Source organism: Anomaloglossus baeobatrachus, chromosome 2 (genome assembly GCF_048569485.1).
Source record: "Anomaloglossus baeobatrachus isolate aAnoBae1 chromosome 2, aAnoBae1.hap1, whole genome shotgun sequence".
Lineage (NCBI taxonomy): Eukaryota > Metazoa > Chordata > Amphibia > Anura > Aromobatidae > Anomaloglossus > Anomaloglossus baeobatrachus.
Genome location: NC_134354.1, coordinates 114190282 through 114202886, shown reverse-complemented (window position 1 = coordinate 114202886; position 12605 = coordinate 114190282). Strand labels below are relative to the sequence as shown.

Here is a 12605-nt window from a genome sequence, read left to right as displayed (position 1 = left end):
GTATAGAAGCTCATGCTGTCTGTGTGCTATCTGGATGTCACACGGATAGCACACTGACAGCACAGGCTGAACACACACACATCATACACACCTACAACATGGACCAACCGTGCATAAAGTGTGTGCTTTGCCTGGATGTGTGAATGAGGCCTTATATAGCTGCACTGACGGAAAAGTAAAAAAGGTATGACTCTTGGATGAAGGGGAGAAAAACAAATGATAAGACAAAAACAAAAAAATGGCCATGGCCTGAAAGGGGTTAAAAGTTGTCAGTTTTAACCCCTTCATGCACCACAATGTCAGCATCAGGGGCTGATCCCCTCCACACCACATTTTTATCCCTCTGGAGTCTGCTCTGTGGTAACAGATGTTAAGTTCTGAATGTTTTTTTTAATACTATATACCAGCGGTGCCGTCACTATGGCCGGTGTCCCCACAGCGGAGGAGTCACCCGCAGAGAACAGAGCCGGGGAACACAGCCTGACACAACCGCAATGTTCTCCGCTCTCTCCGCACTGGGGGGGGGGCTGTTTCTTATCTTTAGTAGATAGAATGCTATGAATGGTGGTAAAAGGACAGCGGACCCCACAATAGCGAGTCCCGGGGCAGACACACGGAGGAAGGGCTCCGGGAACAGAGGAAAGGGCAGTCAGGACGTCACGAACGGGTTAATGCCAATAAAGAACGTGAGGGGTAACGTACAAGTGAATGGCGGAACCTGGAGAGGACGGTCAATAACATGCACCTCAGCGGGGACAGAGCCGGCGCCGAATATCACGGCCATATTCCACCGGGGACTCCCCGTAACGAGCCGCTCCCGCTCTCAGAGCTCCCCGAGCTCCACGTGAACGTTCTTTAATCAGAACCGGACACACCCGCTCCAGCAGCACGGTCCAATCTCCCGCCCAATCCTCGCCCTGAGTAACCCTAAAACTACCGGGCTCCCCGGGACTCCTGCTGCAGCAGCCACACAGAGATACAGCACCGCAAGAGTTATTCCCTACAAAGCCTGCACTCACTGGGCGCCAACCAATGAGAGCAAAGGGGGCGGGGAGAGGAGCGGGCGGGAGCGGAGAGGAGAAGGGGGCGGGGAGATGAGTGAAGGGGGCGGAGAGATGAGTGAAGGGGGCGGGGAGAGGAGCGGGCGGGAGCGGAGAGGAGAAGGGGGCGGGGAGATGAGTGGAGGGGGCGGGGAAATGAGTGGAAGGGGCGGGGAGATGAGTGGAAGGGGCGGGGAGATGAGTGAAGGGGGCGGATAGATTATAGACGGGGGCGGGGAGATGCGCGAAGGGGGCGGAGAGAGGAGTAGAGGGGCGGGGACAGGAGTAGAGGGGCGGGGACAGGAGTAGAGGGGCGGGGACAGGAGTAGATGGGCGGGGACAGGAGTAGAGGGGCGGGGACAGGAGTAGATGGGCGGGGACAGGAGTAGAGGGGCGGGGACAGGAGTAGATGGGCGGGGACAGGAGTAGAGGGGCGGGGAAGGGAGAAAACAGGAGCGGCGCTGGATTCAAACACAGAGAGAGCGGCGCAGGAGCGGGTGAGTTCTCCGGGCTCGGGCAGGCGCACAGGGCAGGGCGGCCTGGCTGTTCTGACCTTTGTAGCTGATGCCCGTTACAGTCGTTGCTGATAGAGTCGCGCTGTCCGCCCGCCGGTGTGTATCGGGGCTGTACGGTCGGGTCAGGGCCGCTCCTCCGCTGTACACCCGAATACAAAGCCCTGAACTGCATCTATCTATGTGAAATTAACCCCTTAAAGGGCATCCATCGGCCCCTCCCTTCCCCCAATACGCAGATCCCTGGTGCAGCTCAGCCGGGACTTGGCTCTATAATCCTTACTTATGCCCTTTAAAGGGACCCCCCAGCAGGACCTTGCAGTGAGGTGCAGCAGAGCCATACAGGCAGTAAATGCTGAATCCAGGCATATGGACTGTAGAGAAATCCGGTGCTTGGTTGATGAAATATCTTTAATGCAAGTTTCAGAAAGCGCTGCGTTTGATGGGTCTTTGTGGGTCAAGTCCTCGTTATTTATTCCCTTTTTATTATCGTGCCGTACTCCCATTGCTGCTGTTGGCAGTGCATACGCAGCCACATTACTCAGGTCTTCATTAAAATGGCGCCAGAGTCCGCTCATGCGCGGTACACGCATGCGTGGACTCCGGCGCCATTTTATTGAAGACCTGAGTACTATGGCAATGCACAGGTGCCACCAACAATAGCATTGGTGGCGGTGTGGTCCTCTTTAAGGCTTAATTGCCATTATAAAAAAAACACACATGGGGGGATACTCAGTGCCCCCTTGGTAACCCCACTTTATACTGGGCGCTTTCCTACCCTGACTGATGGCACATCAGCGACTCCTGCCTGATCTGTCGCTGGGCTCTCCCGGTGGTGGGGGCTCTTGTAGCAACCAGGGATATGGGGTACTCGGTTCCGGGCAGAGTCTTGATTGGGAATCTCACAGTGGTGGCAGTTACCCAGTTCCATGTCCTGGGCCCTTTTTGTAATTGGGATATTTACAGGGGATTTGTGAATAAGGTATACGTGACGGCATTTGCGGTGTTGCGGCTATATGTAGGGAGACACCGCTGCAAAGTGTATATGTCGCCCAGGGAAGGGGGTACTCTGTCCCAGGTGGTTGCAATTGGGAATGTTACTCTGGTGGCCGTTGCCTGGTCCCGTGCTCTGGGGCTTCTCTTTATAAAAAGGAGATTATTTTAAGTAGGGATAAAAGTTAGTATATGTGACGCCACCTGCGGTTTGCGGTTAAGGGTTGCGAACTGCCGCTGCTCAATGTGGGCACTCCCAGGGCTGGTGGAGGTTGCAGCAATGATGTTGGGCCCTCCGCAGGTAGGGCCGTGCCTGGGAGTTGTGAGGGGCAATAACTGAGACCACACAAGGTTGTAACCAACAGTCTCTACTTACTCCGACCCGTGAATGACTGGTTCAGGTCCCTTGGAGTATCAGTGCCAATGTAGTGACCCAGCTTGCTCTGTCCCCGGCACTCTCTGTTGATTCGATCCCCGTAGCATAGAGCGTTTAGGGCCCGACTGTCCCTTTTGGGGTATCAGTCTTTTTCTCCGTACGGCGGGCAGTGCGGACCCTGCGGGGAGGTAAGTGTCCAAACCACGAGCCAAGTTTACTGCTGATGGCCCTGGATTATTTGGTTCGGTAAAGTCCGTGAAGGTGTCCTCACCGTGCAGGTGTTTATCAAGCCGTGTAGAACTGGTGCCTGATCTAGGGCCCTGTGCTCCGGTCCCAGCAGTACTTGTCCGTACCCGCCCTGGCGACCTCTCTCCTTTGCCCCCAGGTCACCGTTGCACGGACCCAACTCGAGCACATCCGCACACCTCTCTGTGCCACAGTTCTCTCTCTCTGTGTGTGTGTCTGTCCCCTCACACCAGGCTGGCTAATCCCAGGACTCATTCCTAACTCTAGGCAACCATCCCCTTACTTGATTAACCCTTTAGTCCTGGTGTGGAGCGGAGAACAAGGATTTTGGTTGTGTTTTGGTGGTATTGGCACTGGTACTCCAGGTCCCAGGGGGTAGGTTCTGCATCCCCAAGAGGATGCATTTCCTTGTAGTGCCCGGAGTGGCTCAGGGGCGCTACATCTCTACTGGGGCTGGTGGCATTAGCAGCTAGTATGGTAGTCCCTCTGCAAGTAGGGTATTGCCCTAGCGGGTGTATAGTGCAGTGGGCGTCGGAAGGAGGAGTCCAGACAGTGCAACTGGTTTACGCACTTGGATGTTAACTGGTTGCCTGAGGCCGGCTGCTTTCGCTTCCAAGTCCCCGTCGTCCCAGTGCCAGTCTGGTTCCCATGCACCTGTCTCTAGTAAGTGGGTCCCCCTGGTATGGAACACTTGGGTCCCCAGTCTGTGGTTTGTCGAATTCTGTGCACCTGACGGTAGCGTGAACCCTGTGAGGTTGGAGTCTCTGGTCCTGTCCCCAGTTCTCTCTTTGCTACTGAGTCTTCGGATTCTAGGGTCAACAAGGTCCTTGACGGTCCCCTTTGCTGTGCAGGTGTTAACAGGTCAGCTTGAAGCTTTTTCCTGTCCTAGGGTCTTGTACCCCATCGGTGCGTAGTTCCGGGAGTACTCCACCGGCAACTACCTCTCCTGGGTACCAGGTCACCGTCAAACCGAGTCAGGGAGTCACTTCACTTCCACCTTCACACCTCTGCTGTCAAATCTAGACTTCGACTTAGTTAGACTCACTTCTGACTTCCTGTGTTCTCTCTGTCCACAGTCTGCCCCTCCCACCTGGTCAACTAGTGGACTGGATTGGCTCCACCTCTAGGCGGCCATCCATGTTCCCACCCTAGCTAGGTACCATTGTATGGGGAATTGTTGTGGAAAAATGGGATTACCTGGGCTTTTGGTGTTACCGGCACTGGGATTCTGGGTCCCTTATGGGGTTGGCCCTGCATCCTGGTGGGGATGCAGAACCTTGTAGCACCCTGATGGCTTCAGGGGCGCTACACTCTCTCTCGGGGTTGGCGCCGGTCTCCACTTTGTACAGCAATGCAGACAGGTGCCAGGGGTGCACTGATCACCTCTTATTCACATGTGACAAATCATTTTTTTTTTTTTGTCTACAAATCCTCTAAAGCGATGCCACATGTATAATTTCTATGGGTGTGACGTCCTGTACGTGCCGGTGTAGTTGATGTTTTTGGGCTGACGGACTCCCTTTAAGGTCACCTGACAGTGCATCCACAGGCAGCTTGTATCAGATGGCAGCGGTGTGATGTCACCTCAGTATATTTGACTCTGAAACGCTGCAGCCACGTTTTTACAATACATACCCACAACCAATGACTCTGCTCAGCCGTGAGCTCAGCATCTCTGCCAATGTAAGTGGCACTAAGTGATTGGCTGCAGCGGTTATGAGCAGTAGATATACCACATCAGCGCTGCATCCAATTAACAGCCATTGCTGAACTTCGGGAGGGTGAGAGTGAAAGCTCGGCTTATGGGGTACGTTTCTGAACCTAGGAGCAGGAGAAGTTGTTGAAAGTTCTGAAATATCTCTTACTACTTGCTGATCAGATATTCTAGTTATGTCGTCTCGTCCTTTTTGTGTCTTAGTCACTGAATCCCCCGTGGAGAGCGGAGCCTCCCTGCAATCCTCACCCTAGGCTGCGGCTTCTCCTCTTCCTCCCTCTACTCTTGGCCGATCCTCAGCTCTCCTCTTCTTTCTATCATATGGCATTGATCAGAATGTCAGCCGCACAGCGCACTGTAATAATATTGTAGCACTTGTATAGTTAGGCGTTTGTGTTTGGGGTGACTTAACTTTCCCCAATGGCAGATTTGTGAAAAAAGGCGGATTATGCTTTTCATGTTGGTTATAGCGGACCATTCATGAAGTTAAGTCAGCACTTTCTTATTTATTTTCTACCTGCCGCTCCCCAGAGTTCTCTGTTGTGCGGAGATATATATGTTCCAGAGATATGGCAATTTATATCTAATAAGAAGGTAATAAAGCTCCCCTCATCAGATCTACTTGTAGTTTGGAGCAAAGGAGACGTCTTTTTGGACTCAGTAACCTAAAAGTAGCAATGGATACTCCAGCTACAGGAAAAACAGCTTCTTTATGTGTGGGGGAATACAAAGTCCAAGATGAGGCTGGGCCAGGTAGTCACAGATAGGGCCCCGCATTACACCAGTACCCTAACAAGGTGACAGCAGCCAAACATTTAAACCCTAGTGCTTGATGGACACATCAGGGGCGGAGCCAGGCGGTTGGACACGCCCACCGAGGAGTTCGGATGGCCTGAGACGGGAAAAGACAGTAGATCAGTTTGAGAGTTCAGTGGAGGAGGTCAGGCCTGTGTGACAGGCCTGTAGCAGACTAACAGGTGCCAGGGTTGGAGCCCGGGTACCTTTGGCTAGGAGGCAGACGGAGGCCTCTGTCTACAGGAGCCGGGAAGACTACTCTGTGAAACCGAGGTGGACCGGGACAGGGTAGTGGCCCGCCGGTACAGACCAGGGGAACCGACTCAGAAACCGGAGCACAAGGGGGGGTACTCAGACACTGAAGCTAGGTCCAGAAGCTACTGGGGGCTAGCTAATTAACTGATTGCGGCCAGGACTATAGGTCCGGTCCCACCCAAAGTCCCAACTGAAGGCAACAGCCCAACGAGGGGGATAGAAAGCCACGGCAGAGAGATCCCACGGGCTAGCGTCTGCGGGCAAAGGGCTCCTCAGGCAACCACAAGCCGGGGAGCGGACTCCTGAAGTTGCAAGCGCTGGTAGTCCATCATCACAAAACAGGTGCAGGAGAAAGGCAGAGACCACCAACCGGGTGAGGGACCAGACTGCAGCCGGCTGCGGGCACCGACCACAATCACCTTGGTTTATCAGAGACTCCTGTGTTTACTAATAGTGAGTAAATCAGTGCCCTCTGGCCGCCCATCTCCCTGCACCACCCAAACTTCCCCCAACGGGTCCCGGGGCCACCACCCCTACCCACAGAGCGGTTAAAAACTTGTTGCGCAACATCTCCCCCGGGTGCCCCGTAACTGCAGCGGTGCTGTCCACCTTCACCACATCCCGTGGGTGGCGTCACGAACTTAAACATGGCTCCGGCCATATACCTACGTCCCCACACCGCCAACCCCTTTTTGATCGAAGTGACTGCAGGACCCCCGGGTCCGGAGACCCTCGAGCCACCCACTGAAGGTCCGGACCCGAGCGGCTCGGCTGCTGAGCACGGGACGGCACACTCGCATGACACTCGGCTCGTACTGGCAGCACAGCGAGAGCCGAGTGTCGTGCGAGCGGACCTCAGCTGCGGGGGGAGGGCCAGTGCTGCGGAGGGGCGGGATGGCACGGAGGAGGGGAGGGAGGCATTTCTCTCCTCTGTAGCCAGCTATTGCGATTCTCGCTCTGCATGCGTGATACACCGGTGTACCGCGAGTGCAGTGCGATTTTTCTCTCGTCCCATTCACTTGAATGGGTGCGAAAGAAAGAGAGTCTCGCATTACAATCGCAGCATGCTGCGATTGTGTTTTCTCGGTCCGATTAGGGCTGAGAAAATAATCGCTCATGTGTGCTGACACACAGGCTAGAATTGGTCCGAGTGGAATGCGATGTTTTGTCGCACTCCACTCGCACAGATTTTCTCGCCGTGTGGCTTAGGCCTTACTGAGCTGCTTGCTGTAGTTTTGATCAAATCACTTGTCTGGGCAACCCATCTAAACTAGCCATTTTTGTGGGACATTTTAGCAGTTGTATAATCAGGATTCCCAATACATACTACAGACCTTATTACTAGATCGAGGCCTGATGAAGATGCTTTATTTACTTTGAAAATCTGTCAGAATGGTTGCATGAAACTTTCAGAATATTTATGCTATTTTATTCCCTGTGTTTTCTAGTGTCTATCAAGGAAGATGACTTCAATCTTTCAAAGTGTCGGTTGGAGGAACCACAATGTGTTGGAAAATTTAGATGAACAAGACAGTCCTCAGCCTGACAAGTTCAGAAAGAGGCCGTCGTCCAGCTCCCTGAACACCGTGCGCATGTCCCTGAGGAAGAGGATGCCGCTGAAGCCGGTAGAGATCAACATAAATGCTGTTCCTGACTGGAGTAGGGTGGGAGTGAAGGAGAAGCGGCGCCCCCTGCAGTCCATGACAGTTACAGCTATGAATGTGTTGGGAGCTATGTCAAAGGTAAATGTGGTATGTACTATCGTAACCCCTTCTTGACCGAGCCAAACCTTCCAAATCAGCCGGCGTTCACAGGCACTATGTCATAACGGTGACAGGGGTCATCAGCTGATCCCTGTCTGTCATGACAACCCATCTGCTCCCCGAAATCATGTCACGGGGCCACCGTTGCGGTTGGGGAATGATGCACTTTCCTGCCTGTGTGCGTTAAATACTAATTAATGCTGTAAATAAACTAATTTTCCGATCTGCCCACCTCTATTAGAGGCATCTGTTGGCTGATCAGATTAGCCGACGTGCAGGGAAAGGTGCGGGCTCAGCATGTGAGCCCGCAGCAAAGCGAATTACACATCCTTGGATGTATCGATACGCCCAAGGTCGTGAAGGGGTTAAAGTGGGACCCCCTTCCATCTGTTAACCATATAGATGCCACTGTCACAATTGACAGCAACGTCTTCAGGATTAAATGGCCATGATCAATGCCAGCACAGATCATAACCAAAGCAGCAGAGTGTCGGCTACATTATACAGCTGACACCCATTACAATTTCACCCATCAGGGGATGTTGTTCTCTTATTTCTCATGTCAATTAAATGACGTATTGTCAGCCAAGGAGTTAAATACATTTCCAAGATTTTGTAGTTATAAGGCCTATCTATCAACTTTCATTGTATGCCCCAGCAAGCTTAGCAATGTATGACTTGGTGACCCCTGCTCTTGAATTGGAGCCTTGCAGTACTCCTTTTCCCCTGTAGTGGCCGCCCTCTGCTGTTCCACATCATAAAGAGCAGATTGTGGGCATCAGTGAAGCCGGACTTTCTGTGGCTGATTGCTGGGTGACAGGCTTCTCGAGGATATCCAGGCAGTGACGCTATGACCTCCCCTCCCCCATGGTGTGCATTGGAAAGGAAATACTCTGGAATTAGGGTTTTGGGTGTGGGTGCTCTTGCCATCATAGGCCGGCACTCAGGTAGTTTCAATCAAAGCTCATATTTAGTTTGAGCAAACACAAAAAAAAATTCATGAAATTTGGGGCTATATTGCAGCTACAATTTGTACTGATCAAGAATACAATCAAGCCTTACAAAAGAAACCAAAACCAAACCCATCCTCTGTCTGCAGCTCTTCGTCACCTGGCAATAATCCGGGTCAGACTATATAGACCCTTCACATCCCACACTGGGGTTAGGCACATGCAGATAAAGCCGGGGCCACACGGGGATTACTACAATCCCCTCACATGATACTCCGCTCACGCTGGCAATACAGCAGAGCCGAGTGTCCCTGCGACTGAGGTCCGTCCGTGCGAGTGAACCTCATCTGCGGGGGTCGGGCCGGCGCTGAGGAGGGGTGAGCCGGCACAGAGGAGGAGAGAGGGATATATCTCCCTCTCTCCTCCGTAGCCGGCTATTGCCATTCTCGCTCTGCAGTCGCGTTACACCGGTGTTCTGCGAGTGCAGTGCGATCCTTCTCTCACCCCATACACTGGAATGGGTGCGAGAGAGAGTCTCGCATTACAGTCGCAGCATGCTGGGATTGTTTTCTCGGTCCAATTAGGGCTGAGAAAATAATCGCCCATGTGTGCTGGCACACAGGCCAATATTGGCCCAAGTTGAATGTGATGTTTTATCTCACTCCACTCGCACCGATTTTCATGCCGTGTGGCTTAGGCCTAAGGCTGAGTTCACATGTCTAGTAATCAACCGTTAGAACGGATCCAGCAGAAATCTTTTGGCAAAAAAGTCATGTAGACAGAATTTTTTTTTTGTTTTTTTTTTTTTTTTTTGTTAGATCAGTTTTCTATAAACTCCAATGTATTAACAAGTTGCTATTTATCTTCCATTTGTAATTGATCCAGTGATTGAGAAAACAGATCCTTTACCAATGAAAGCAAAAAGGATGGCTAAATAGCAATCAGATAACGGATTTGTTCTCCATAGACTCTAAAGTTAAAAAAATAACCAGATTGCGCTAAAAATCTTTTTTTTTTTTTTTTTTTTTTTTAAAAAATAGACAGTTGTTTGCAAAACTTTTTTTTTGCCAGTGGATTGCTGCTGGATCCATCATTCTAACGGATGATACTGGACGTGTGAACTGAGGGGGGAGTGGGGGGGAAATGCTGGATCAGTTTGTAGAAAAGGTGGCCAGAAAGGAACATTTACTGGCCACCAGAAGAGAAAGAAAAACATAGACATACCAATACACCATTCATCCTGCTCCCCAGCACACGGCGCTGGATAACATGACACAGATGTGTAGATTAGTTTAGAAATTCCCTGCACTTGCATATGACGATACAGTCCTCAGTGGTATAGTATGGGCATGGACACATTATGGATGTTGGCTGCCTTTTTTGCTTAACTGTAGATTATTTTTGGAAAATATATATATATATATATAGATAGATAGATAGATAGATAGATAGATAGATAGATCTATTATATATATTTTTTAATTTAATCAAATGACAGTCTGGTATTAGATGTTGCCTTTTTTTGTGCACTTTTGGGAGTAAGTATCAATCAGAAAAACTCAACATGTATTTTCCACATAATCCATGGCAGAAAGCAGAGCCCAAATCATGACTTTGTGCAACAGGTTTGCAGTGTGGAGGGTCATGGGTCCTTGACTCGCCCACACCACGGCTCCGTGACCCTGGCGGGGTCAATTAATATGGCGGCTGTGGGGGTGATGATCAATAATAAAGTTTGTGGAAATATATATTCGTGACGCCACCTGTGGATTGCGGCTATGGAGCCGCCGCTGCTGGGTAGGGCCTCCGGGGCTGATGTAATGGCAGCTGGGATGGTTCTGCTCCCCACAGGTGGAGCGGTACCCCGGGGCAACAGTTGGTGCTTATGAAAGTCTATGCAATGGTGGTGTGGTGTAGAACAAAAGGGAGGCGACACCAGGAGTTGCAGTTTCAAGGTCTTTACTCACTGTTGCCAGGGCTGCAGCAGACTGGTTGCCGTTGGAGTGCTGGAATTCACTATCCGGTGCCTCCGCCGATCCCAGGTAATTCGTAGGGTTAATACCGGTGCACCACTCTTATGTCTCTTTCCTTGGCTGACTTCTTGGCCTCGACTTTGGTAGATGAACTAGTCTCGGCCTCTGCCCAGAATCTGGTCAAGAGGACTTGCCTTACAGGAATCTTGCTCTCTTCCCAGGGTATCTATGGCAGGTGGTGGCCCTGGGCGCTTGCAACCACCCTGGGCCTTCAGTGTTACTTTATGAGGAAATGTCTTTCTTCCCTCTGTCTGGGGACCGTCCCCGAATGCAGCCAGACCCCTCCACCTGATCTTCCTGTGGAGCAGGCCACGAGCAAATATGCCCTTCCGTGGCCCTGGGATCCTCTCTTCTGTCTGTGGTGTCACCTGAAAAATAGTTAAGACCTAGCGTCACCTAGGGTAGGTGCTCTGGAGTAATAAAGGCAATACTGTAAAAGGAGAACTCCGGCACACTTATAACTTTCCCAAAGAAAAAGGTTCACACTGGTTCATGTATTTTTTAATCTGTTTTTCTTTATTGAAGAAGGTGAAAATGGTGCTTTACAAAGATAGAAAGTCCGCCAGGACGTTTCGGCCCTAGGCCTTCATCAGGTCGGACGATCTGACTGAAATATTTTTACATGTGAAGAAAATAACAAAAAGCAGATATCAATAAGTATATATACAATAGTGGTACAAACAAATTACAACAAACTTTTACATGTTTGAGGAGAAACAACATAGAGAGCAAGTTCACACTCATGTCATACGATATTATGGAATAATATAACAATACAATAGAGCTATAGTAGCGAAGTGCTGGCATTTTAACAAAGGGAAAATAGCCATTAATGATGGTGTGATATATGAAGAAGAAGAGGATAAGTGGCTCACCCATATCAAGCAGAGATCCAAAATTAGAAGAAAATGTAAGTAGTCATTTAGTATATGTGTATATACGTGTATATATACACACACCTCTATACAAGGTCCAGCATGTGATCAGGTCCTATGAAAAGTAGGAAGAATAAGTCAGAGAAGACCATATAGTAAAGAGATGAGAGAGAGTGAATATAAGCGCATACCTGTGGAGTAACAGGGACATTGAAGTAGTACCAAGGAGGGACTATGTGGACTAGGTGGACTAATCTAGTTAGCCTAAATGAGAATAAGAACATCCATGTCAAACAGATAGTTGATCTTTGAAAAAGGAATGTACAAGCAGGAAGAAATTGATAAATACCTAGATAGGTGGAGATTGACTTATTCTTATCGGACTGGTTTTGGTTAATAAGTGAAATCAACACATTAAATAGCACTGTTGTTACTGGTACTAGAATATGTCTGTGAACAATAAGGGACCAATGTTATGTCATGGTTATTGACACCAACGAATTAAGTATAATGTGAAAGGTATATTACCAATGGAGTAGTTTCTATTCCACACACTCTCCTTCTAAATAGGGAGCATGTGTATGCTGATAGCGGTAATAAATCTAAAGAAATACATAACATGTAAGTGCCATGGTTAGCTGAATAAATCAATAGAATAGTGAGATAAGTGCATATTACCGATAACTGCAGGGGGCTAGAACAGGTCCTGCTAGAAGTTAGTGTGTCTGGCAATTTGAGAAAATTCCAGTGGAATAGGCTGACAACAGAAAGCAAGAGAGAAGGAGAAACCAAAGGATTAATGACAGAAATAAAATGTCATGTGGAAAGGTATACTAGAGTAAAACATAATGATGGTGTATTACCCATAGGGGGGCTTCTAGTCCAAATAGACACTAGGTAGAGCGCAGGCTTATGCTGGTGACAGTAATATGTCTGTAAAAGAAACGGTAATATTATGTGTGTGCTGAATTAAGTTTAGTAAACCAATGAAGTCAGAGAGGATAGAAGCACAGTGTGTTACCAATTGGGGCAGGAGGCTGGATGAGGTCCTGT

At 49.8% G+C, this 12605-nt stretch overlaps 2 protein-coding genes across 8 annotated transcripts in view; one reads left to right on the top strand and one right to left on the bottom strand.

Annotated features, from left to right (window-relative positions):
* AIPL1 (AIP like 1 HSP90 co-chaperone) overlaps window positions 1-944 on the bottom strand; it is a 179584-nt gene extending 178640 nt beyond the window's left edge. For 2 of the 4 annotated variants that reach the window (XR_012746172.1, XM_075333212.1), the window contains exon 1: window positions 703-943. Coding sequence is in view for 3 of the 4 variants with exons in the window: in XM_075333212.1 (XP_075189327.1) it covers window positions 703-741 (39 nt within the window). In the remaining variant the exon portion in view is untranslated. Of the gene's footprint in view, window positions 1-702 lie in introns of all 4 variants that reach the window. The other 2 variants (XM_075333215.1, XM_075333213.1) reach the window with 2 other exon arrangements.
* Window positions 945-1468: 524 nt separating this feature from the next.
* The window catches only part of PIMREG (PICALM interacting mitotic regulator), a 63734-nt gene continuing 52597 nt past the window's right edge, over window positions 1469-12605 (top strand). For 3 of the 4 annotated variants that reach the window (XM_075333210.1, XM_075333208.1, XM_075333211.1), the window contains exons 1-2: window positions 1469-1537; window positions 7380-7673. In XM_075333210.1, the coding sequence (XP_075189325.1) occupies window positions 7395-7673 (279 nt within the window). In that variant the 5' untranslated portion in view covers window positions 1469-1537; window positions 7380-7394. Of the gene's footprint in view, window positions 1538-4950; window positions 4975-7379; window positions 7674-12605 lie in introns of those variants that run through there. The other variant, XM_075333209.1, reaches the window with a different exon arrangement.